The 25,889-nt window shown below is 29.4% G+C and overlaps 1 protein-coding gene across 1 annotated transcript in view; it reads left to right on the plus strand.

The window, feature by feature from the left end:
* Positions 1–25,889, plus strand: part of LOC135924624 (patatin-like phospholipase domain-containing protein 7) — a 36,229-nt gene that overhangs the window by 9,137 nt on the left and 1,203 nt on the right. Inside the window, exons 16-34 of the mRNA XM_065459714.1 lie at positions 134–402; positions 1,289–1,420; positions 1,714–1,840; positions 2,005–2,054; positions 2,452–2,515; positions 2,994–3,069; positions 3,486–3,611; positions 5,931–5,994; positions 6,405–6,573; positions 10,442–10,753; positions 12,900–13,093; positions 13,254–13,410; positions 15,437–15,623; positions 15,904–16,020; positions 18,459–18,610; positions 18,663–18,815; positions 22,865–22,975; positions 23,230–23,317; positions 25,574–25,644. Coding sequence (XP_065315786.1) covers positions 134–402; positions 1,289–1,420; positions 1,714–1,840; positions 2,005–2,054; positions 2,452–2,515; positions 2,994–3,069; positions 3,486–3,611; positions 5,931–5,994; positions 6,405–6,573; positions 10,442–10,753; positions 12,900–13,093; positions 13,254–13,410; positions 15,437–15,623; positions 15,904–16,020; positions 18,459–18,610; positions 18,663–18,815; positions 22,865–22,975; positions 23,230–23,317; positions 25,574–25,644 — 2,619 coding nt within the window. The remainder of the gene's footprint in view (positions 1–133; positions 403–1,288; positions 1,421–1,713; positions 1,841–2,004; positions 2,055–2,451; positions 2,516–2,993; positions 3,070–3,485; positions 3,612–5,930; positions 5,995–6,404; positions 6,574–10,441; positions 10,754–12,899; positions 13,094–13,253; positions 13,411–15,436; positions 15,624–15,903; positions 16,021–18,458; positions 18,611–18,662; positions 18,816–22,864; positions 22,976–23,229; positions 23,318–25,573; positions 25,645–25,889) is intronic.

A 25,889-nucleotide genomic window follows, 5' to 3' on the forward strand; every position in this document is an offset into this window, starting at 1 on the left:
TGGAAAGAAAGAAAGAACAATCTTTTTCTGGCAAAAATATTGAGTTAGCCGTTATCTTAAAAATAGGCTTAAATTGAGCCATTTAACAACATTACCCATCTTTATACATTTAACTTATATTTATGCCCAACAGACTCCATCTAGTTTTAGATTAAATTATGAGGATTACAGGAAAGGTAAAATAGATTACGACGAAGAATATGAGATCGAAGACGACGTAGCCGAGAGTGAGGAAAGTGAAGACGCCAAAGCTTTAAAAGAAGAAGAAGTTTGTGTGTTTGTGGTGAAACCCGGAGAATTCGTGGATGCCCTATCAGTTATAACTGGCGAAGCTTCTATATTCACTATTAAAGCCCGTGTTAAAAGTTGGATTATAACAATCGATAAAACTCAATTTTACGAGTTAGTTTGTTTATTTAAAACGAAATTAAATTTATTTTAACTCTTTTTTAAAAATTTAAAAAAATGTTTCAATTGTTACTTAATTTATTGCTACCTTATATATTAGGTTGAGCAAAAATTAACGAAAAATTTATAAAAAAGAAGTATTTTATAGTGCGCACAAATTGAACATTTCAAAGGCAGCTTTTCAAAACGCAAATAATGCATTTTAAATACATTTCGTTTAAATTGGACAGAAATTTTTTTTTGTTTTAAATTTATACGTTTCTTTCATATATATTGAAGAATAAAAATTAACGGTTCAATTTACGTTTACTTTTTTTTTATTTTCGTTGAAACGCTGCTTTGAAACGTTCAATTTGTTGCGCACTATTAGGCCGTGTCCCGATTAGCCTTATTTTTTTAAAACTTATCTCTGTTTTGGACCAAGTCTCAGAGAATGAGCTACTTCTATAAAACAACGCGACAATGCGGTTTGAAGAGCATTTTGGTTTTACGAATCAAATATTTTTTTATATTGAGGTAAGAAATCGAAACGAATATTACTCCAGGCAAATAAGTTTATATCACAGTAAACATAATATATTCATTACAATGGGAGGATTTAATTGAATATTGACTCATGAGCCAGATTGGTTACATGAGTGCTATTCTTAAATCTAAATAGCTACGTTATTTTTTTAATTATTTTGTTTAAAGAAAGTTATATAGAACTGGTAGAGTTATTCTGTTTAGAAAATAAAACGAGTCATGGACAGAGTCCTTTATCGAATCGATATGTTTTATTCAAAAATTTGTTTTATAAATAAAGTAATACCTTTAACAATGTTTACTCTTCATATGCAAATTTCTTTAACAAAACAAAAATTCCGAAAAAAATATGTAGAATCCTTAATGAACAACCCTGGGCCGTTTTAAACCTGGCGCAAGCTGTTGTCATGAAAATATCCCCATTCCTGCGCCAAATAGACTTTAGCCTTGATTGGGTCCAGATCGAAGCTGGGAGAGCTTTATTCAGGTCAATGATTGTATTTTGAGGATTTTAACCTATAAATATGAGCTAATAACTGACGTTGACTAGAATTAGACTATATATGATAAGGGTTGACCCGGCCCAAACCGGCCCATAGAAATTTTTGAATAGGTTTTTCATGCTGGCCCGACTTGCCCCTTATAATTTTATAGAAAGTCGTTGACCATAAATTTTTTTTTCCACAATAAAGTGGCATCGGGATATTTATACCTTGAGGTTAATGTTATGATTATAATTTCGTCTTGAAACTAATTTATTTATTTTTTTTAAACTAAAAGACAAAACGAGAAATCAGATTGTATTTATATAGTGTTGAGCGGGCGAGTTCGTTCTATTCACAAGACTCATGGAAGCCACAAAAGGGAAATCATCGGTGAATTTGGAAGGGGGGAACTAGTCGGATTGGTAAATTACATTTTACCCGAATATATCAATCTTTCTTTTATTTTTAAAGCAAAACTATTAAAATATAAGACATCAATCATTATATCATTTCTGGGAATTGTTACAAATTTATAGACTCTAACATTAAAATATATTTATTTTTTTCTTCTTACTTTACGTATTAGGTTGAAGTGCTTACACAAAAACATCGATTCTCGACCATAATCGCTATTAGGTATTCAAAATATTCTTTATACCGCCAATTAGTGTTGTTAAACGGTTCGATTTTTAAAAATGGCTAACCCAAATATTTTAGCCAAAAAAAATTACGTTATCCTAGCGATTTTGTTAATAGTTGTCCTAACCTTTCTACCACCTTCATTATGCAACTAGGATTGCGTGATAGTTTTGGCTAAGATATTGGGTTAGCCGTTTAACTACCGCCTATATTTATGTAAGAGCTATTGGGTTGATCTACAATTTAAACTTATATATGTATTTTTACACAATTATTTTTTTGGGAGATGGAACTTACTATACTCATTAAACAAAAAAATTTAATTTTTTTTGATTAAGATATGATTTTTACCTCTTTTTTTACAAATTATTTTCCCTAATATTTTTTTTTGTAGGGATACGGAATTAGCCAAAATTCCCGAAGGTTTATTGGACCAGATAAAGAAAAATCATCCCAAAGTAAGATTATTTCTAAACCACTTTTATATTGAAAAAAATTTGATGACCTTTTACTGTTAATTTGACCATCAATTATTAATCCTTCTTCGAAGGTATTGTAGTGATTGAAAAAATTAATCGACGAATATCATTTTGTGATTAGTGAAGATTTACAGTAGAGATTTGTAAAAAGGGGGGTTAAAATTTTTTTAACTTTGTTTGGACGCGCTGAGCGGGGAACGATTTAAAAATATTTTTAAAACAGCAGATGAGAATATGAGAGGGAGTAAATTTAAAAGATTTCTCGGGCAAATGAACAGAACGGGGTAAGATGGTAACATAATGGGTTTCATTATCCATTTTATTATTGAATTATTAAATATCTTACTCATCAAAGGAGGTTAGAGGGCTCTTGAGCGAATGAAAACATATCAATAAAAATCATTATGTACAAATTTTACTAATTTATATTTAATTTCTAATTCTACCCACCAAACAGGTCGTGACAAGGTTAATTCATTTGTTAGGGCAAAGATTGTTGGATACCATGCAAACTCGCAATGGTCCTGTTTTCGGTATACTAAAAGTTGCTTATCTTTTGCTATTGGATGTGATACTAAGAGATTATCTTTTTCAACTTTTTTGCTTAAAACTACTTAAACTTTCTATTCATTAATCAATCCTTGGAAGGAAGGAAGGAAGGAAGGAAGGAAGGAAGGAAGGAAGGAAGGAAGGAAGGAAGGAAGGAAGGAAGGAAGGAAGGAAGGAAGGAAGGAAGGAAGGAAGGAAGGAAGGAAGGAAGGAAGGAAGGAGGAAGGAAGGAAGGGAAGAAATAATTTCCTCACCTTCTTACCTAATCTTTATTTTACTAATTTTAATTCATTTCGTATTTCGCGATGTTAGATTTTTTTCTAATAAATATTCGATTAATTGTTTTTTTAACACGTTTCGTTTGCTTTCCCAATGAATATAATCGATTTTTAAAATGAAGAGTTACCCGGTCTGGAGAGCAAACCAATCTCGTCGAATCTCTCTACGGTCGCCATTGTTCCAGCTTCTTCTGAGGTGCCTATAACCAATTTCACCTGCGAGTTACAGTTCGCCTTAAACACCATTAGTAACCAACTCTTCTATAATTATAATATTTATATAGCTTTTTTTTTAAAACAAAAATTCGTTTTGGAATAACCTTTTTTATGCCAATTCTCTATTTATAGGCAAATATTATTTATCAGGGATAATTATAATAAGCGTTTTTTTGCATATATATAATTTGATAATATTTTTAGGGCAATAACTGCGGGACGAGATTTAAGAGGTACCTCGCTAAACATAATTAGAATAATTTGTTGAATTTGTTTTTATGCAATTTATGGCCCGGGTGAAATTGTTTGGTTATTGAACTAATCAAGACAGCACTTACGGGGTGATTTAGTGACTCTGCCTCTTCATATAAATATATAAATGCCCTCGCCTCATTCCCACTAAACACAATTGGAATACTTAAAAATGGTTTTTATGCAATTATTGTGCAGACCCTGGGAACCTATCAAAGACAGTACTAAGGGATGAGATTTAGAGGATTCTCCCTTTCCGTATAAATGTATACCCCCCCCCCCTCTTCCCACAAAATATAATTTTAAAACTTTAAAAATATTGTTTTATGCAATCTAAATAATATTTATCTTCCTAATTAAGTGATGCAAAATCTCTCCATTTTAAGCCGATTATTTAAAACGTCTAACTCGATATTCGCCACAAACAAATATTGTCTTAAGCAGGGATGTGAACCCTTCTACAAAAAAAAGAGTCCGGGTTCGGGTACAGGAATTAAATTTGAAAGGATCCTGGTCCAGGGTTTGGGTCCGGGTTCATGGAACAAAAATAATGACTCAGAGTAAGATTTTTTTAACATTTATTATTATACTTCAATATATACATATTCATAATTTACAATGAAAAATTTAAATGGAGTAATTTATATTTAAAATGTTTTATTCTCGCACAATCATAATATCTTCAAAAATATCATCCTTGAGATTTCCACGTAAAGCAGACAATATACATTTTAAAAATGAAAAATCACGTTCTACCATTACCTAAAATAGATAGTTATCTTTATAAAATTATTGTACTTGTGTCGCCGGTACAGTCATGAAGATTCTAGATAAGATATATAATTCTGAATATATTGAAGAATTTTCTTCCCAGAATTTTAAAATATTTATTTCCTTATTTATTCTCCTAACTTCTGAGAACTTTAATATTAAAGATGCAATAAGTATTTTTTTTATCCTCATTTCTATCTGATGATAATTTGATTTTTTTTTCTCTATCTAAAAGTAAAATTTCAAGATCGTCAATGTTGCTATCATTATTATTATTATCACTACAACCAATAGGTATTGTCGTAGCCTCATATATTGTAAATAATGGAGTTTTGCTTATGCCATAAATCCTTAAGATGGTCTTTAGCCATTTGTTTTTGCTCAATACTCAATAAAACTTGATATCGAGGGTCTAAATATATAGAAGCGTATACAACACTTTTTCGCAAATATTGTTGCTCACGAATTTTCATGGTTTCTAATATTTCTTATAAATAGGACTGTAAATTTTTCTAAATCTAATCGGCATCTATATGCCTTAAAATCAAATAAACATAATTGTTCTGATTGTAATCTTAATATTGTTATTTTTAAAGGAAACTAATATAGGTCCTTTATATGGCACCAATCATCTTCCGAGAAAATGACTTTACATGCTCCTATAATAAAATCATTACAGAAATCTTTCAAACTTAATAATTATTCTAGCATCATACAAATTGAGGACCAACGTGTTGTGCATTATCATTTAAATTGATATATTATTACTTGTACTACAAAATAATTCACTTTCAAAATAGTCAACGTATTTCTATAGCATAGCATATTAATAAATTTACATAATAAAATATTATTACACTGGAAAATAATTTATGATATCAATCTCTAAGTAAAATGGAAGTCCAGGAAGAAAATTGAAAGAAAAACGCGAAGATAAAAATGATTCCACAAAAAAAGTTAATAAAATAAAAAAATTTTTTTATTATTATTTAAAAAAATATTATTATTTTTAAAAATTTTTATGACACCCAGAACCCTTGAACCCTCGACTTTTTAAAAGGGGATGGGTTCGGGTTCAGCCAAAATACGAAGATTCAGGGTCCGGGTTCGGGTTCACATCCCTGGTCTCAAGACTCTAAATTTCTCTAATAGATGCCCAAACCTTTGTGCCATCTTATAAGCAAAATCTTAGGGTTTTTTGAAATGTTGAGTTTAACCGTTTTTAAAAATCGGCCCAAATGGAACGATTTTGCATCACTATATCGAATTTAATCATTAATAAAACATTATTCTATTCAATTTTTCCCCATTTTTTTTTAAAAAAATAGTTCCTACCTTAAAATTGGATAGCCACATTGTAAAACGTGAACTTGGTGACGGGGCTCTAGACAGGTGATTTTAGAATAATTACATTAAAAAATTGAAAAAACAATTACAAATCTTTTTTTTTAATATTTAGTTTTAATTACTCCCATCCCATTATTTCCATATAAGGGTGCACCAGTTTTTTGTTAAAAAAAAATATCAGATCGGATATAAAACTTTTCCGTCAAAAAAAAATTAATCAATTTAAGATGCTCGATTTATTATTAACTAATTGACATAAAAATTTATTGCTTCTAAAGGGTTCGGTCTGAACCAGCTCGTTTATCCACCGGATTTTTCGGCCCGGCCGTTAAGATTACGTGTTGAGCTGGGTCGACTTTTAATTATTTTTATTATTATCCTTGTCTTTTTTTTCTCAATATTTAGTCATTTCTTTAAAAAAGTTGCGACAATCTTACATATATTTGAAAAATAAGTTTTAACGAATACCGGCTTTCCAATTGGCTAGGTCAACAAGAGGACCTACATGGGATGGTACTTTACCAATGCGATTACCATTTGTCGAATTGGACTCGCCGATGTGTTAGACAAGCCGATTGTGTGTTGATAGTAACGGTAGCGGATTTGGGGCCTATGCCTGGACATGTAAGAACCTGATTATTTGATAGAGACCGTAAAAAGTTGCATCACATAAAAAATAAAAATATCGCTTGTCAGAGATTTATAAAAGTTAATATATTGAATTCAGAGTTTTAAACTTATACTCTAAAAAGGGTTTTCGATATATTTTTTTTTAAAAAAAAGGGTTACGGTGCCTAAAATTTTGGAGAGTGGATTTTGGTTCGGTTTCTTAAATTTGTCGCGATTACGAATGGTACCTTCTAAAAAGAATCACGCAATATTTTAAACTTTATGTGCTAAATATCGATTTTATTAGAAATTAATTGTAGGAGAATATTATTTTTATAAAGCATAGGGTTATTATTGTTTTTTTTAAAATATTTATTATTAGATAATTAAATTAATCACAAGTAAATAATTGTTTTAATGAAAATAGTATAGAAATAAATAAGGAAAATGGGTTAAGGGGATTTATACTAGGAATAATTTGGGGGAAAGGGGGAAATGGTAGCTAAGGGAAAAATTAATAGGGAGAAATATTTTATTGAAAGGAGAGTATTGAGGAGCTGGAAGGGGATAATAAATATTTATAAATTACTTAAAATCAGAATGATGCCTCTCAGACGCAGCTGGATATATGAGGACGTGCAAATAGAATTAATTTTGAGACCTAGACCGAGGATGTTCCCCAAGCATGGATTACGAGCACCGATGAATACAAGGATAGGAGGGGGAAGAGGATCGGGAGCGGAGTATCGGCTTTGCTATAAATGCGGTGAGCGGGGACACCTTCAACGATGGTGTCCGTGGGGAAGGGAGAGTGAAAGGCGCGTGGAACCGATAAGGTGTTACGAGCAATGGGCATATGATCCGGATACTGGAAGATGGGGAGATCCTGATCCCAATGTAGCGGTAAATGATGACGGAAGATATGACCTGGAGCTTGCGGTTGGAAATGTCAATGGGACTCGAGAGCAGGTTGGTGCGGATAGTCAGCCGGACTCTGACGTGGAGTTAGTGAGGACGGGGGAGCACTTGGGGGCAGGGATGTGAACCCTTCAACAAAAAAAAGGGTCCGGGTCCGGGTTCGGGTCCTGTAATAAATTTTTAAAGGACCCGGGTCCAGGGTAACATAAAAATAATGACTCAAAATAAGACTTTTTTTTCATTCATTTTTATTATACTTCAATATATATACACATTCATAATTCAAAATGAAATAATTTAAATTTTAAATATTTTATTCAATCGAACGATCATAATATCTTCTAAAATATCATCCTTGAGATTTCCACGTAAATTAGACAATATGTATTTCAAAGAAGAAAATCCACGTTCTACGCTGACCTAAAATAGATAGTTATCTTTATAATATATAAATTATTGTACCTGTGTCGCCGGTACAGCCATGACGAATCTAGACAAGGTATACAATTCAGGATATATTAGAGAATTTTCCTCCCAGAATGTTAAAATATTTTTATCCCTATTAATTCTTTTAACTTCTGAGAATTTTTCAATTAAAGATACAATCAATATTTTTTTCACCTTTCTATCTGATCCTGATGATAATTTTATTTTTTTTTCTCTATCTAATAATAAAATTTCGAGATCGTCAATATTACTATCATCATTACTATCGCTACAACCATTAGATGTTGAAGCCTCCAATATATTGTTAATAATAGAGTTATGGTTATGCCATAAATCGTCGAGATGGTCTATTGCCATTTGCTTTTGCTCAATACTTAATAGAACTTGATATCGAGGATCTAAATATATTGAGGCATACGCAACACTATTTTTCAAATATTGTTGCTCTCGTATTTTCATGTTTTCTAATATTTCGTATGAAAAGGAACTTGTAAATTTTTCTAATTCTAATCGATATCTCACCCATATGCCATAAAAATCGGATAAACACAACTGTTCTGACTGCAATCGTAATGTAGTAATTTTCAAAGGAACCAACACCCTAGTAAGGTCTTTAATTTGATTCCAATCATCCTCTGACAAAATGATTTCACATGATCCTATAATAAAATCATCACAGAAATCTTTTAAACTTATTAATCGCTCTAGCATCATACAGATAGAGGACCAACGGGTTGTGCAATCTAATATTGCCATTTGCCTTTTCATGGATTTTAATATTCGTACAATTGTAGGAGTTCTTAAATATTTAGCAACATCCCTTGCTTTGTCAATTATAGTTTTAAAGATATTATTTTTGAGGGAATCATTAATAGCTAATTGTAGTGTGTGGGCTGCACATCTGATACAGTATATCTTCGTGAAAAAATCTTTTATTATCTCCGGTATGTCAAATTCACTTATGTCCTTAAAATTATTATCATCATTATTTATATCTATATCATCCATTTCGTCCAATGAACATTCATTTAATAATTTAATAGATTTGACTAGATTAGCACCATTATCCGTAGTAATGGTATAAACGTTTCTTAAAGGAATATGGAATTTATTTAAAGTTTCTATTATCATTCTTTTTATATTTTCAGAAGTTGAACTTTCTTTAATCTCCTTCATTGCTAAATTTCTTAAGATTATATTATTTCCTTTAATATATTGTATATTTATTCCTAAAATATTTCTCCCTAATCTTTGGGCGGAATCTATTTTAATGAAATTAATTTGTTTTTTGTTTCTTTTATAATTTTTGCTTGTATTTTTTTCGATTCATCAACCACTAAGTCCTTAATTTTAAAACGGTTAATTGATGTTCCAATTGCCTTACTAATAGGATCAATAATTTTTTTTAAACCAGAATCCTCAATAATATTGAAAGGTCTTCCATTTATTGTAACAAGCTCAACTAAAGCATTCATCAAATTCTCCTCAGACATTTGAATATGAATGCTTTTTTTAGGCAAAAAGCATATTAATAAATTTACATAATAAAATATTATTACTTACACTAGAAAATAATTTATGGTATCAATCTCTAAATAAAATGAAATGAAGTCCAGGAAGAAAATCAAAAGAAAAGCGCGAATATAAAATAAATGATTCCAAGAAAAAAATTAATAAAATTATAAAAATTTTATATTATTTTTTAAAAATAATATTTTTACATTATTTAAAAAAAAAATTTATATGTTAAAATTTTTACCCTGAACCCTTTGAACCCTCCACTTTTTAAAAGGGTTCGGGTCCGGGTTCGGGTTCAGCCAAAATACGAGGGTCCAGGGTCCGGGTTCACATCCCTGCTTGGGGGCTCAAGATAGGAATATGATGAACTGAGCCATGATGAGGAAGTTGAGGAGTCAAGAATGCAGGAACCGGTGAATGAGGATGAGGATCTCCCCAACTTCCAGTATCCGAATCATATGCCCATTGCTCGTAACCCCTTATCGGTTCCACGCGCCTTTCACTCTTCCTTGCCCACGCCGCTCACCGCATTTAGAGCAAAGCCGATACTCCGCTCCCGATCCTCTTCCCCCTCCTATCCTTGTATTCACTGGTGCTCGTAATCCATGCTCGGGGAACATCCTCGGTCTAGGTTTCAAAATTAATTCTATTTGCACGTACTCATATATCCAGCTGCGTCTGAAAGGCATCATTCTGATTTTAGGTAATTTATAAATATTTAACTTTATATATATTTAAATTACTCGAACCTATATGAGAACCGGTTCTGGGGGTTCCTTAGTATTTCTAAATGGGTTGTCTGGTTTCTATAAATTATAAACAGTTGGTTTCAAACGCTGATTAGAAATTTCTATCGTTTAGAGTGTTGGCGTTGGTGTTCGCAACCAAACTTCTATTTTATATTCATATACAACTATAATTATATTTTACTAAAACAATACTTTGATTTATCGACTTCTAATCATAGCCTTGTCGCTAAAAAAATAAATTATTTATAAAGTTGGAACTACAATTGGAGAACTTTATGGTTAGAGCTCAACGAGAACTCATAATACTCCACCGAGACAAAAATACTCCCCCTAAATCCACAGCGGATTGGCTCAATAACCGTTCTTGGATATCCTCTCATCACCATATCGTAGGTCCTAAACGTATGTTTTTGAGGAGGCTTTTCTCCAATTCTTACGCTACTGGTAAACTCATTGACAGCACCGTACACTTTCCCAGTTCGCAAACCAAAAACGATCCAGGAAATACGAATAGCAATGGCACTGGCCGAGATTCGAGCCTTAGCCTCCCTAACCCTCCTAGGGTTTGATATATCTTAGAAATGTTTTATGAAAGATAATATGCGCTCACTTTTTATAAAAAGCCTTGTTTTCTACGGACCTGTATTTATAAGTTAAAGTTATGGGCCGCTAATTTCTAATACTTAGGCATTTAAACTGATTTAAAGTTTATACCACGATTCAGACCATATTTTCATTTAATTAAATGATTTTTTTTAGGAAGGATTAAATTCTACAAATATATCTCAATCAAAACTTCTTGAGCAATATATATGTTTTAATATATATATATATATATATAATAGCCTATGCTATTTTTTTGGCGGGATTTTATAAAAAATAGGATTAATAATTATGCGCTGAGGGGAGTTATATTTAATTTATATTGAGAAATAAATATCAAGTGTCTTCTTTTTATCTAGATTCAGGGGTCAATATTTTTATATAATAATTTTATTCCACGAGCAATGGCATTAGGGATGGAGAAATTTGTAAATTTTTTTAAATATCATTTTAAATTTAAAAATAAATAAAAAAGATGCTACACAGCTTTATGGCAACAACATGGAAAATAAAATATTACTCTAAAAATAATGATATTAATAATTTTTTAAAAATTTTAAAAAGGAAAAGTAGGAAATATACAAATTAAAAAGATTGTAGAATAAGGTGTGAGCTAGTTTTGTTAATGATTTGAGCCGATTTTTAAAAACGGTTATCTCAATGTTTTAGCCAGAAAAATATTGCCTAAGACTTGAGATTTGGCTAATAGATGTCCAAACCTTTGTGCCATCTATGAGCCAAATCTTCAGGCTTGATATTTTTCTGGTTAATATATTGAGTTAGCCGTTTTAAAAAATCGGCTCAAATCGAGTCGTTTAAAAACACCAGGTGCCACGAAAGGTTTGGGAAACATATAAAATGTTATTATTAAGAATTTTCATCCTAATTTGCCTGTTTTAATAGATTTTTTTAGTCGGTCGAAGATTCCAGGAAAGCAGCATTCTTAGAGCCAATGTGGCCATTACCCAATTAATGAAAAATAATTAAAATTGATAGAAAGCTCTAAAACGGTCTCCCATTAGAGAAGATACTCAATATAATTAGAGATTAAAAGAAATGTCCCAAGGCAACCTTTTGGTGTATCGCTGATTACTGCACTGTTAAATTAATGTCATTAGAGCCGCTTGCTATTGTTAGTTAATAAACCCACCTACCAGATATAAATAATACTAGACCGAAGTTAACGTCTCTTTAGTATGTCTTCTGAGATATCAATTATTTTTCCACGACCAGCAACACTGATATTCAGAATTTTTGCAACCCGTCATTTATCCGATCGCAATTTTAAATCCCTATCCCCCTAAATAAAAATGTAGAAAAAGAGACCAATTTTTGCTACTTGAAGAAAAGGGGACCTCCAAATTTTTTTTAAATTAAATTGATTTTTCATCTTAATTTTCGTTTTAGAATTAGGAAAATAAATTGTCTCGATTTTGGCAAGAAATATAAATCGAATAACAATGAACCATTTACAACAAAGTATGGCTTCGAACAACGACGATTTAATTTTAATTTTAATTGATATATTTTATGTTTTAAATAATTCTTAGATGAATATTAACAAATGACGTATCAAATAAAATATTAGATAAATTTGGTTTTAATTAAATTAACAGTTAATAAAAATAAATAAAATAGTCGATATGATGAACAAGGACCAATTTTTTAAAACAATTGTTTTTTTTTCCTCTTCGAAATTCCAAAATTTTTACATCATATCCAGGCAGCCAAGATGCTTCAGTTTATAGATGAGGGAGGTGGGTGACTAATTGGGGGCTAAAAAATTTTCACAGGTTAGAAACAAGAAGGCCAAGTATGGGAGCCGATATTTTTTTTGGCTGTTTATGTCATACCTAGTGTTGTTGAACGGCTCGTTGATTTTTAAAAATGGCTAACTCAATATTTTATTCCAGAAATGTATTACATAAGTCTGAAGATTTTTCCCATAGATGGCACAAAGGTTTGGACATCTATTAGCGAAATTTCAAGACTTAGGTAATATTTTTCTGGCTAAAATCTTGAGTTAGCCGTTTTTAAAAATCGACTCAAATCGAACAACACTAGTCATACCTTTGCCATTATATCATTTTTAAATATTTAAAATAGTCGGATTTTTATATGGACCTGTTATACAACGCCTCCTATTTCAATCCGGCTAGACTCGAGGGCAAAAATGAGGCCGAAACCGCCGTCATACTTACCAAGCGCAACATCGAATTTTGCGAAAACGATTTTTTTCGTCTTGCGCGCTTCTTAACCGGAACCTCGGTCGGTTTAGTGCTAGGAGGTGGCGGAGCTAGGTATTCTTTAATTTTTATAAGGAGAACAAATTAATTTATTAAGTAAATATTCGCTCATAATTATTCCTCATTTATTAGCAACGTTGATTTTTTTTTCAAGACTTTATCCTGTATCAGATTCATACTTATTTGTTCGTTTTTATTTTATGTTGCCATTAAGGGGAATAGCCCACGTTGGAATGATAAAAGCTATGAAGGAAGTGGGCATACCCATTGATCTAATAGGCGGTACCAGTATAGGGGCCTTCATGTCGGCCCTCTACGCCGAAGATAGGGATGTCGTTAATATGACCCGTAGGGCCAGGGAATGGTCAAATGTAATATGATACAAGATAATATTACCTTAAAATGTTTAATAATCAGGCATGACTCCTATAATTCTTTTATAATTGGTTTTAAAAAAAAGTTTGTTCGTTTAGAGTGGGACCCTCGTGTTAACTTACACATTTTATATCTGTGAAAATTATAATACTACAAAAAACTCTACCAGTTCAAAGCTATTTAATGACACACACAATCTACCAACACAACTCTAAAACTAAACTTAATATCAACTCCAAATTTTATTGTCCAAAAATATATGTATACAAAAAAGTCAAATAGTCATTACAATTAAATCTCGTCTTTTTTATACCTTTTTTTTGATCAGGCTACTAATAATAATATGACAAATATGATAATATCTCTTCACGTTATTTGTTATAAATATAGAATTAATTTTGTAAAATCACATTTCGCTCTTATCAGGTTGAACCGCCTACAGAGTTGTTAACATGAAAAATGTTAAAATATTACTCTTACCTGCAACAATATAACAAAAGTTATACTATTAGTTAAAATATAATACCTTGATTCAGGGATCGGTATTAACCGTTATTATTAACACCATTAAAATTGATTCCTTCTTATAGATATAATTTGACAGAAGAGAATCCGGAAATAATTTTAATCGTATAAGGTTTCAATAGGTATTTTTTTTTAGGGAATATTATTTTGTTACTATTTAGGAATGTTTGTACATAACCCTTGCTAAAAATAAACAACTTTGAAAATAAATATCAATAAAATTAAAAAAAAAATAAATAAGGCGAAACGCGTCTTAAAATAAGAAATCTATTTATCATGGTTAAAACATGATACCATATTATCATTCCTTAACTTAAACTCTAATTTTTTCAATTATCCCTTTATACATGATGATCCCGGATAGATCTGATCCCTATAAAAATTACGACACGTGCAGTTAAAATAAACCTTAGTTGCTTTTTATGGATTTTTCGTGATGAAATTTTATAAACAATTGCTTTCCTATTTATAATTCATAATTCTAATAACTTTGTATTCGAATATGGTTCCAAGTGGTTTTTATAGGTACAAATCGACCCTATATTATTGTTTTATCTAAACCTTATACCGTCTTTTATTTAAACCTGATCCGAATCTATGCCTAAAAAATGTAATCATTAATAAATGATCAGTAATTTTTGTTAATAAAATGAGAGAATAATTCGCGATTTTGTAAAATATTATTTCTAGAGCGTTCCGAATTATTCTAAAATATTTGGATTGTAATGTATCTTTCTCGTTTTATGAAATTTATACAAAGTTCTTTTTCCAGCAGAAAAATAATATTTCTAATCATATATTTTTTTTTTTCAAAATATAAATTGATTTTGATAAATTAATAAAAAAAAAGTTTGAAAATGGTTGAACATAATCTCACAACTGAAAATATAGCAGATGGTAAAATATATATTTTTTAAAAAAAGTCTTGATAAATTGGGCAGAGCAAAAATCTTGGTCTCAACGATGCCTAAATTAGACAGGGTTGACTGTATATATTTTTAGATCCAACACGTTTGGTCCTGCCTTAGATTAGCAAAATAATTTCTTTTTTAAGACTCAACGTCACGCCTGCAGAGGGTTATATATGTTACCGACTATGTGTGTGTAGCGTGTATTGCCTGATCAATATTTCAGTCAATCCTCATAAATTAAGGAAGAATTCAAAAGTTTACTAGTAGATTTTCTAAAATTTTATAGGTTACGGTATATTTTACATATATTAATTATATTTTAAGGAAAAATAAAATCTTCAAATTTGAAAATCACTCTTAACAAATTTATTTTGCTATTTTTAAACTTTAAAATCAGCTATTTCTTTTAATTTTACCGAAAATGGATTCCAACATTTTGTTAAAATCTACCTTATAAATTTTAAGTTATATAAGGTATTTTAATATATTGCCTGATCACGCAGTAATATAGATATATATATATATATTTATACTCTGTTGGTTTCTAAATAAAATAATATATAAATAATCTGTCAATCAAACCTAGCATATGACATCGATATGGAAAAGAGTGAGCGATTTAACTTATCCACATACAGCCATGTTCACCGGTTCAGCCTTTAACGATAGTATAGAGGAAGTCTTTAAGCAGAAAATGATCGAGGACTTATGGATCCCCTATTTCAATGTCACCACCGATATCTCATCTTACGATATGAAAATACATACCAATGGTTTTATTTAATATTATAAACACAATGAAGTCCTCAATATTCCCCAGCTTAACCAAGATCACTAACGTTTAAATCCCATATACGTAAACGCCTTTAAGTGGGTCACCCAAAGATAAAAATTGAAGGCGTGTAGAAAAGGGGAAATTAGTCTTTTAGTCAAATTTTTCCTAAATCATCATCGGATGAGATTTTTGATTATATATATTTTTTTAGATATTGATTTTTAACGCTTGATTCAAATTACCGTAATATATATTATCTTCTAATGCGTCTTGTCAAGGTTGTCTTTGGCGATATGTTAGGGCCAGCATGTCTCTCTCTGGATACTTGCCTCCCTTGTGCGATCCCCAGGACGGACACTTACTACTAGACGGTGGTTACTGCAATAATTTACCTGGTTAGTATATATATTTTTTCTTCCCTAAATATACTGAATATTATATATGAATATGGGTCACATATAATTTAAAACTTGAGAGATTATTTTAATTAAATGCAAAATTTTGTTCTGAGCCGAGATATAAGATCTGGACTCACGAGGTTAACAAAAGCAAAGAATGGGGGGGGGGCATAAATGACTTTTGAACAAACAGTAGTCTTTCTACCCTCGAGGAATGGATTGTGGTAATTTTGGAGAATGGATTTGACCATCGATTAATTTGTAAACCTGAAATGAAGCAGAATACGTCGTAACGGTCAATGCACATAGCTTAGTTTTAACCGAGGTTTCGTCAAATTATGCAGTTTGCCGATTTAGAGGGAATGGTGCGCGAAAATATTATTTTTGAAATATAATCAATTATGCTTTAATAATAAAAAGAGATCTACACCATTTCGCATAAAAATTTAAACTAGTAATTTATAAAACAATTAATTCGCCTTATAAAATGCATTTTGGCGTTATTAAGATTATGTTCAAAATCATTTTTTAAAAAAAAAAAGATTCGAAAAGTTTAAAAACTTTCGAAAATTTTAATGAAATCGTATATGTTAACATTTTTGAAATTTGTAAAATTTTCTGTAATTATGTTTTGGATATGTTTTTATTTTTTTTTATATTTAAAATAGCTAATTTATATATTTTCATTAAAGTTTCGAAAGTCTACGAATTTTATTTTTTATTAAATGAAAAAAAATATATTTAAATTAAAAAAATATTTTTTTTTGTTATATTTAATAGTCGGCCATTTTTTGTAAAAATTTTTAAATTAATTAAAATAAATTTTTTAAGAAAATGATGTTTCTATAATTTTAACTAATTTTAATAAGTCTGATCTTCGAACCCGAACACGGACCCATTTTTTTAGAAGGAGGGTTCTCGTCCCTGGTTATAACTGTTATATAATCGAACAGATTTTATTATTTTACATTACACTAACTTTATATTTACCTTACGGATCATTTCTTTCTGTTTATATAATATTAATTTAATAGTTTGATTGATTGTTATTACTAAATTGTATTTTGCAAAGTATATATATAGACATAAATTTATTAGATTTAGATAGTAGTATTTTAAAATAAATAAATTCAAAATAAAAAAATTTTGTTTTATATCTCCGTTGTTTTTTACTATAAATTCCAACTTATTAGCAATAACCAAATCTATAATATAAACTCCGCTAAGTGGTATATTTTAGTTTTTTTCTTTTTATATTTATTTCTAAAAATCGTTTTTAACTATTGTAAAAAACAATCGCTTAAAAATCGGAAACATTTGTTTTTGATTTGTTTACTTGAAAAAAAGAAGTGATTGAAACAATTTTCCAATCATATTAATATAAATCTAGACCTGCCATTCACCATTAAAATACATTTAAAAAGTGTAAAAACATTATAGTCCGCCATTGAAAGATATATAGACGAAATGCGGAATAGGTATATAGGCTGATGTGAAAAATGGTTATAGAAATGAACTTTCAATAGCGTCTACTAACAGTCAATGACACTTATAACACCTAATTTTAATGTACGTAACACCTTTAATAAATAAATCGTTAGTCTGTCAGTGATTGCGATTCTCTGTGTAAAGAGATCGCCAAATTTCCTTTATTAGTAATTGACATATAGAAAATAAAACAATTTTAAATACACAATATATTTGAGCAATGCACACCGCAAATTCATATTTGTTTTCATCGAGAAACTTATTTCTGCCATGGATATTTTTTTTGCAAGGATGTACCAAATTTTCACTATAAATTCTTCTGCCCTGTATTTTTTTTTTGAAATTTTAAGAATACTTTATCATTGCCCAACGCTGTGATAAACTAGTGAGATAAAAAGATAGTTGGTGAAGGAAATAGCATTTTGAACTGGTTCGGAGTTATTTGGAGGCGTTATTTAATTTTTGCGAATATGTCTAAGCACGTACTCCTTAGGGTATGAAAGTTATTCCGTCGCGTCGGTTTAGCTATCATCTATCTTTTTACGTGTTGGTTCATGGGTTGTTGAAGCAACAATCCCTTCTAAGTCATTGCGTATAGTAGTGTTTATGACTGTTTCGGGTAGATATGCCCTTAGAATACATCCAAAATAGGGGGTCATAATGATAGGAGAATGTCGATTTCTATAGGCTCTTCCGAAGTTAAGCAAAGGCCTATTTTTTCGCTCGTAATTAATTGTCTCAAGTCATTCATAGCCGTTTTTGTTAAAATCTCTTATTACTTTCTCGTATAATTTTAATTCGAACTTCAAAAACTATACATATGCGCAGCCTATAATTTATAGAATATTTCACAAAATATTTACTTTGTAATAAAACAGATTATCCCTTTTTCAAAAAATAAACACACTTTATAATAATATTTATTTTTTTAAAAAAAATGTTATTAGCCGACATCGCGAAAAATATGGGAGCTAAGATAATTGTAGCCATCGACGTTGGAAGTAAAAATACGGACGATTTTACTAACTACGGGGATCATCTATCTGGATGGTGGCTACTCTGGAGAAAATACTTTTTTCCTTGGGGAGGAGCCTTTAAAGTTTGTTTTTTTAAAGAAATTTTCGTTTTATTTTATTTATAAAATGGTTAAGGTTCCTGACATGAACGAAGTTCAATCCCGGTTAGCATACGTTTCCTGTAACAAAACCATGCAAGACATCAAGCAAAACAAAATGTGCGAATATTTTAGACCCCCGATCGATAAATTTAAAACGCTTCAATTCTATTCTTTCGACGAAATATACGTTACTATTTTTAAAATATATATTTCAAATCATTTTATTTATTTTAAAATAGGATATATACACTAAATAATTTAAAAAAATCTATATTTAAAAAAAACAAATAACCATATATTAAAAATGAATTTAAAAAATCATAAACGGCCATGGTTGAAGACTGGCCACCACTCTTTAACTTTTTATTTATTTGATCGATTTCTCTCAAAATTGGTAAAAATGTGTATATTTTATGTTATGTATCTTACCTAAGTTCATTTATTGAATAAAGCAATCCAATAAAAATACATTTCAAATAAACAACCTCTTTCTGGAAAAATCACGTTGCACATTTTTTTGTTTTGTGAAAAATTTAGTAATTTAAATTACTGACATTTTATATAAATATTATCTTTAGGCATTTACCATTATTCACACAAAAAATTAGACTAAAGGTTTTATTTAATAGACATATAAAGGTGATTAATAATAATAGACAGGTTAGTCTTGTCTGGCCAGGCATTGACTGGCCAAAATTCATATTCAAATGAAAAGAATATTTGGTGCAAATTCAAGTGATGAACAAATTAAAATGGCAATTGATGATATAATCATTAATAAAAGATCAACATTATAAACAGCTACTAAATATAATATTCCAAGAACAACATTAAGAAGAGCAATGAATAAATATAAAGAGACTTTGCAATATTCTCATATGGGATAGCAATCAAATAGGTTAATATTCACCAGAGCTCAGGAGGACGTTTTAAAAGATTATATAATACAGGCTAGCAAATCTCTCATGGGTTTTAGCATAAAACAGGCATATTTTTTTTAAAGAATTTAATTATATATTAAATATTACATAAGAATATTAGCTCATGATCTAACAAAAAAATATGAGTTAAAATTTCCTGAAAGTTGAACCCGTGATGGAATGGCTGGCATGGATTGGTTCAAAGGATTCAAACATAGACATCCTACATTATCCTTAAGAACTCCTGAAGCAACAAGTTTGGCTAGAGCTAGAGGCTTTAATCCCCACAGTGTCAAAAAATTTTTTGGTAATTTAAAATCTCTAATGGATGAATATAAATTTGAACCACAAGACATATGGAACATGGATTAGACAGGAGTAACCACTGTCCAAGATCCTGGTAAAGTTATTGCAGAGAAGGGCATGAAACAGGTATGATTTTTAACCTCAGGTGAAAGAGGATTCTTAGTGACCATTGCTATAGCTATAAATGCAATTGGATATAGCACTCCTTCTATGTTACTATTTCCTAGAATCCGATACAAAGATTGGTTTATCAGAGATGGCCCTATAGGTTTTTATATACATTTATTATTTATATTTTACTTCATTATGGTTGTATAGGTGCTGGAAATGGATTAGGGTGGATGCAGAAAAATGAATTCCTGATATATTTAACTCATTTTTGCAAACTAACAAAAGCATCCAAAACAAATAAAAATTTATTAATATTAGACAATCATTCTTCACATTGCTCACTGAGATCAATAGATTTTTGCGAATAATTATGCTCACCATATCACCACACTGCTCCCACAAGCTACAATCACTTGATAAATCAATCTTTGGCCCAATTAAATTTTTTTATAAAAACAGGATTGACAGTTGGATGAGAAACCATATAGGCAAATCATTTACTATATATGACATACCATCAATTATTAAAATGGAGCTTCCTAACTACAACCACCAAAAATATTCAGAATGGATTTTTAGCCTGTGAGATATATCAGATAGTTATTTAATATCTAATGATGATAATATGTCAGAATTATCCAATATTCCTTTTTCAGTGAGAAAATTACCCTATTATGATCCTAAAAATGATTCAATAAATTCCACTCCTAGTCTTATTCCTACTTTTAATGATGAGTTATATAACTTAACATCATGTAACTAGTCCAATAATAATTTTAATTCACAATTTATTCTACCATATCCAATTTTATATATTAATAATATTATCAAAATAGACAACAGGAAAAAGAAATCAGAAATTTTGACCTCATCACCATATAAAAAACATAAATTAACAAATATTAAAAAAAAAATAAAAATAAAAATCTAAAGAAAACTCAAGATGAGTGGCTTTGCATAATATATAGGAAGGCATCCTTTGAACCAATCCATCCCAGCCATTCCATCACGGGTCCAACTTTCAGGAAATTTTAACTCATATTTTCTTGCTAGATCATGAGTTAATATTCTTATATAATATTTAATATATAATTAAATTCTTTAAAATATAAATTATGCCTGTTTTATGCTAAAACCCATGAGAGATTTGCAAGCCTGTATAATATAATCTTTTAAAACGTCCTCCTGAGCTCTGGTCAATAATAACCTATTTGATTGCCATCCCATATGAGGATATTGCAAAGTCTCTTTATATTTATTCATTGCTCTCTTAATGTTGTTCTTGGAATATTATATTTAGTAGCTGTTGATAATGTAGATTTTTTATTAATGATTATATCATCAATTGCCATTTTAATTTGTTCATCACTTGAATTTGCACCAAATATTCTTTTCATTTGAATATGAATTTTGGCCAGTCAATGCCTGGACAGACAAGACTCACCTGTCATTATTAATCACCTTTATATGTCTATTAAATAAAACTTTTAAAGTCTAATTTTTTGTGTAAATAATGATAAATGCCTAAAGATAATATTTATATAAAATGTAGTCACAAAACAAAAAAATGTGTAACGTGTTTTTTCGAGAAAGAGGTATTAAAAAGTGTGTAATTGAAATATTTTTTTATTGGATTGCTCTATTCAATAAATGAACTTAGGTAAGGTACATAACATAAATATACACATTTTGACCATTTTTGAGGGAAATCGATAAAATAGATAAAAAGTTAAAGGGTGGTGGCCAGTCTTCAACCATGGCCGTTTATGGCACATTTCCCCTATATGTATAAAAAAAACTAAGAAAAAAATATATTAAAAAAAGGGTACAAATTACCCTAGAGAAGAGTGATGCTTAAAAAATTGGACCTGAAAATTTCCAGGGAAATCTGCTGACGAAGGTAAAATCCTTCATTGGGGTCCCCTGAGATCTGTCCCATTTATTTCCTATGCTTTTAATGAAATTGAGGGCATCACTTTCAAGCATGCCTAGGGTATTGGTAACGATCGGCATGAACACGGTGTTGGTAAGGCCAGCATATTTGTTTTTCTTTAGGATTTCAGCCTTTTCAATGGTAGAAAATGAGAGTTTGATTTTTCTACAAAATCGACACATGTATAGTCTCAAGCCAGCGGGAGACCATTAGTCCGGGGAACGAGGGATATCCCATCGAGACCTTTTACATTTTTTTAAAAACAAATATAAATCCTTAGGCTTGTATCCTAGGTTGGCTTAATTTGAACACTTAATTGCTTTTTTTATAGGCTTAAAAGTTTTTGAACGAGGACACCCTATTTTGGATTGTTTTAAGTATTCTTGGTGGCATTGTTATTTTTCTTATTTTATTTTTTTCTTTCTTTTTTTAAAAAAGTTTTTTTTTTATTTTGCTCTTTTGGCTATTTAATCGATACTAAATATCCGGCTAATTAGACGATACTAAATAGCCGACTAAAAAAACTGAATATTCAAAAGAACTTATAAAATTTAGAATAAAAATTATTTTAAATTTAAAGATATTTAATTTTTTTTTATGTTCGAGCTTCTGTTTTTTTTAAACATTTAATTTGATATTTTATATATAATTTATTATTTATGTCTTGAAATCAAATCAAAATAATATGTTCCATTCATCTCTTATTTTGTTATATACTATATAAATATGGAATCTCAATCTATCCTCTCTTTTAGTAATATACTGAAGAACCACAGTGAAAGAAACATTCTTGCTGAGTTTTGTTCATTATTTTTGAAATATAAATAAAATCATTCTAATATTTAGCAACATTTATGGTTGTAAAAATAATAAAGTTATGATCATTTTTCGATATAATCTCTTAAAATTAACTCTTATCATTAGTGAAATAAAATTTGTATCTATTCTTTCTTTTTTTGAATTCAGAAAACCGGTTATCAATATGGTATAGAAGCCTTTGTCGATTGGAAAAACAACGCAACTTTTAGCGATATATTTAAAAGGGAACGGGGTAGTAGGAGATATCCCAATGTTAAAGTATAAATAATCAGTTTATTTTTTTATCAACCCACCTGATATGCATCCTTATTTATTTTTTAAAATATTAGTGCTAAATTATTTTTCAATAAGTTTGATATATTTTTATAGAAGTTAAGGGGCTTTGTCGCCTGGTCTATTTTTTTAAAATAGAAAACTAAATATGCTTAAATATTGAATTTCCGGTCAGATGTATTATGATCCGATTTTAATGTACGCAATTTATCGATTTCAAAAATGATTATTTTTAAAAGAATGTTTCTCCGACATTTACGGATTTAGTGGAAATGATTTCTAAAATTCGAAGACCGCAGCAATTTAAACAAACCTCCGAGTACCCTGGTAAAAATTTTTGGTATTTATTAATAACATTTAACGCTGACAAAATAAATTATCGGTTACGCTTTGTCTACCCGGGCAATTTAAAAAAGCGTGAGTACGCGATTTTTATTCGAAAAGTTTTTGGTATTTATTAATAACATTTAACGCTGACAAAATAAATTATCGGTTACGCTTTGTCTTCGCGGGCAATTTAAAAAAGCGTGAGTACGAGATTTTTATTCGCGCGATTTATTTTCGAGCAAAATGGTGTCTATAATTTTGCTTTAATAAAATGCGTTTTAAATTTAATTACATTTTCATTTTTTTTTTAATTTCTACTAATCAAATTTTTATCATGAAGATAGTAAAATAGATTTTTTTTTTTTAAATTACGTTTTTTCAAATTTAGGTTATATTTATTATTGGATTCCCACAAAGATTAATTTACTTAAAAATGAAAGAGTAGGAGTGAATAAAATATATAAGAGAATTAGGAGAGTTGTATTTTTTAAAGAAATCAATAAAGATTCTGTTAATTTTTATGGATATTGTAGGATGGAAAAGGAAACTTTTTACTATATTTTCAACTTAATTAAACTAAAAGTACATAATATTATCTGTGAAAATGCATTCTAAATAAGTGTAAGCATAGAAGAGAGATTGCTAATTATCTTAAGGCATTTTAACGCAAAATAAAATAATTTATACTAATAAAAAGATTTTTAGCTACTGGAACTATAAGCATATACCTATAATTTCAGAGTATTCAGAAGTGCAATTTCTAAAATAGTGCTAGAAATTTGTGAATATATCTGGAAATTTGCAAAATAAAATAAATTTACCTTCTTTATTTGGAAATTATAATAAAAAATTAGGATATCCACATAATATTTTTTTTAATATTTCGTTTCTGTAAATTATCCATTGAAGAGATATCTTCTTTAAAACCTTTAATAAAATTTATCATTTCTTCCTCTTTCATATTTTTTTAAAAATTATATTAAAAAACAGCACTTAAAAGTATTTTCAGTTCTAAAATTTTTTTTATCGTATATTTTATTATGTTTCCTTTCCTTAGGAATTTGTATAGTGCGACTAAGCTAAAATATGTTACTTTATCAGTGCCTACACTATTTTCTTTACTTAAATCTTATTAATAATGACTAGAATTCGATAACAATAAATTCTAATTTAATTGAAATGAGCAATGGTACATTTATATTATACCATTAATTTTGCTGCATTTCCATATTCAATTTTTTACAATATTTGTCTAGTCTGTAAAATTTATTCAAACTTCTTCTTCGAAGCATTCTCGCTCTGACTTAAATTAAGATTAGATTTACAGGATATCATTGGTAGGCTTTTATATTTTGATTTAGCCTCTAATACTATTAATTAGTGTTGCTAAACGACTCGGTTTGAGTCGATTTTTTAAAACGGCTAACTCAATATTTTAGCCAGAAAAATATTGTTTAAGCCTTGAGATTTCGAAAATATATATCTAGACCTTTGTTCCATCTACGAGCAAAATCTTCAGGCTTGCTAAATATTTTTCTAGATGAAATACTGAGTCAGCCGTTATTAAAAATAGCTCAAAACGAGCCGTTTAACAACACTACTATAATATAAATAATCAGTATCAAATTGTTAATATAACCTGACATATCGTTTATAGCTATTTCTTCAAGCTCTTTTTTCTCTTATAAGTTTATGTCTATCATTATTGTTTTATATCTTCAATATCAAATTTGCCTGAAATTAAATATATTAGGAATAAAATGATAGTTAAAGTTTATAAATTTGATTAAATAAATTTTATAACATTAATTTACCCGTCAGATAATTTTTTTTTAAATTTAAAAATGCTTTCTTAAAATTACGAATTCGTAAAAATGCAATAAATGGATTTTGGCGAAAACGCAATTTTTTAATATGCGGATATTTTGTAAGACACTCACGTCTGTTTATTTTGTAATTCAAATTTTGCGTAAATAAAATGCGGGAATATGCGAATTTTAAATTGCTCGAGAAGACGTAGCTTTAGGAATGTGCAAAAAAATGTATTAAGATACGCGTATATTCGCTACATTTTAGATCTTCTAAAGAGTCAATTTTCATTCAAATATAAAGTATGTTAAATACTGAATTCTCTATTGGTCTCTTTCCTGGAGGCATTAATTTATGAATAAAATTCATATTTTTTTCTGGTTCATTACAAATAGTTTCAACAAATTATATAAACCAATATCTAATTAGAAATTTTTTCATATTCAGAACATCGCGATTTTTACGACGAATTGAATATGCTTATCGAAAACGATGATCTCATTAATTTCCCTCACGAGGTATAAAGATTTTTTATAAATTTGTTTTTTTGTTTCTATCTTAGTTATTAATTTGCCTTTTTTAAATACGTTAAAATTTTATTCATAAATAGTTAATGCAAGTATTTTTCTTTCTTTTTTATTAACATTTTTTTTAAAGATCAGAATGTCTCTTATTCCTAGCCTAAAAATATTTGATTTTAGATATTTACATAGATATATAAATAAATGGACAATATTATACTGTATAAATTTATTAACTCTTT

The sequence above is a fragment of the Gordionus sp. m RMFG-2023 genome, chromosome 2 (genome assembly GCF_954871325.1).
Source record: "Gordionus sp. m RMFG-2023 chromosome 2, tfGorSpeb1-WG-v2, whole genome shotgun sequence".
Lineage (NCBI taxonomy): Eukaryota > Metazoa > Nematomorpha > Gordioida > Chordodea > Parachordodidae > Gordionus > Gordionus sp. m RMFG-2023.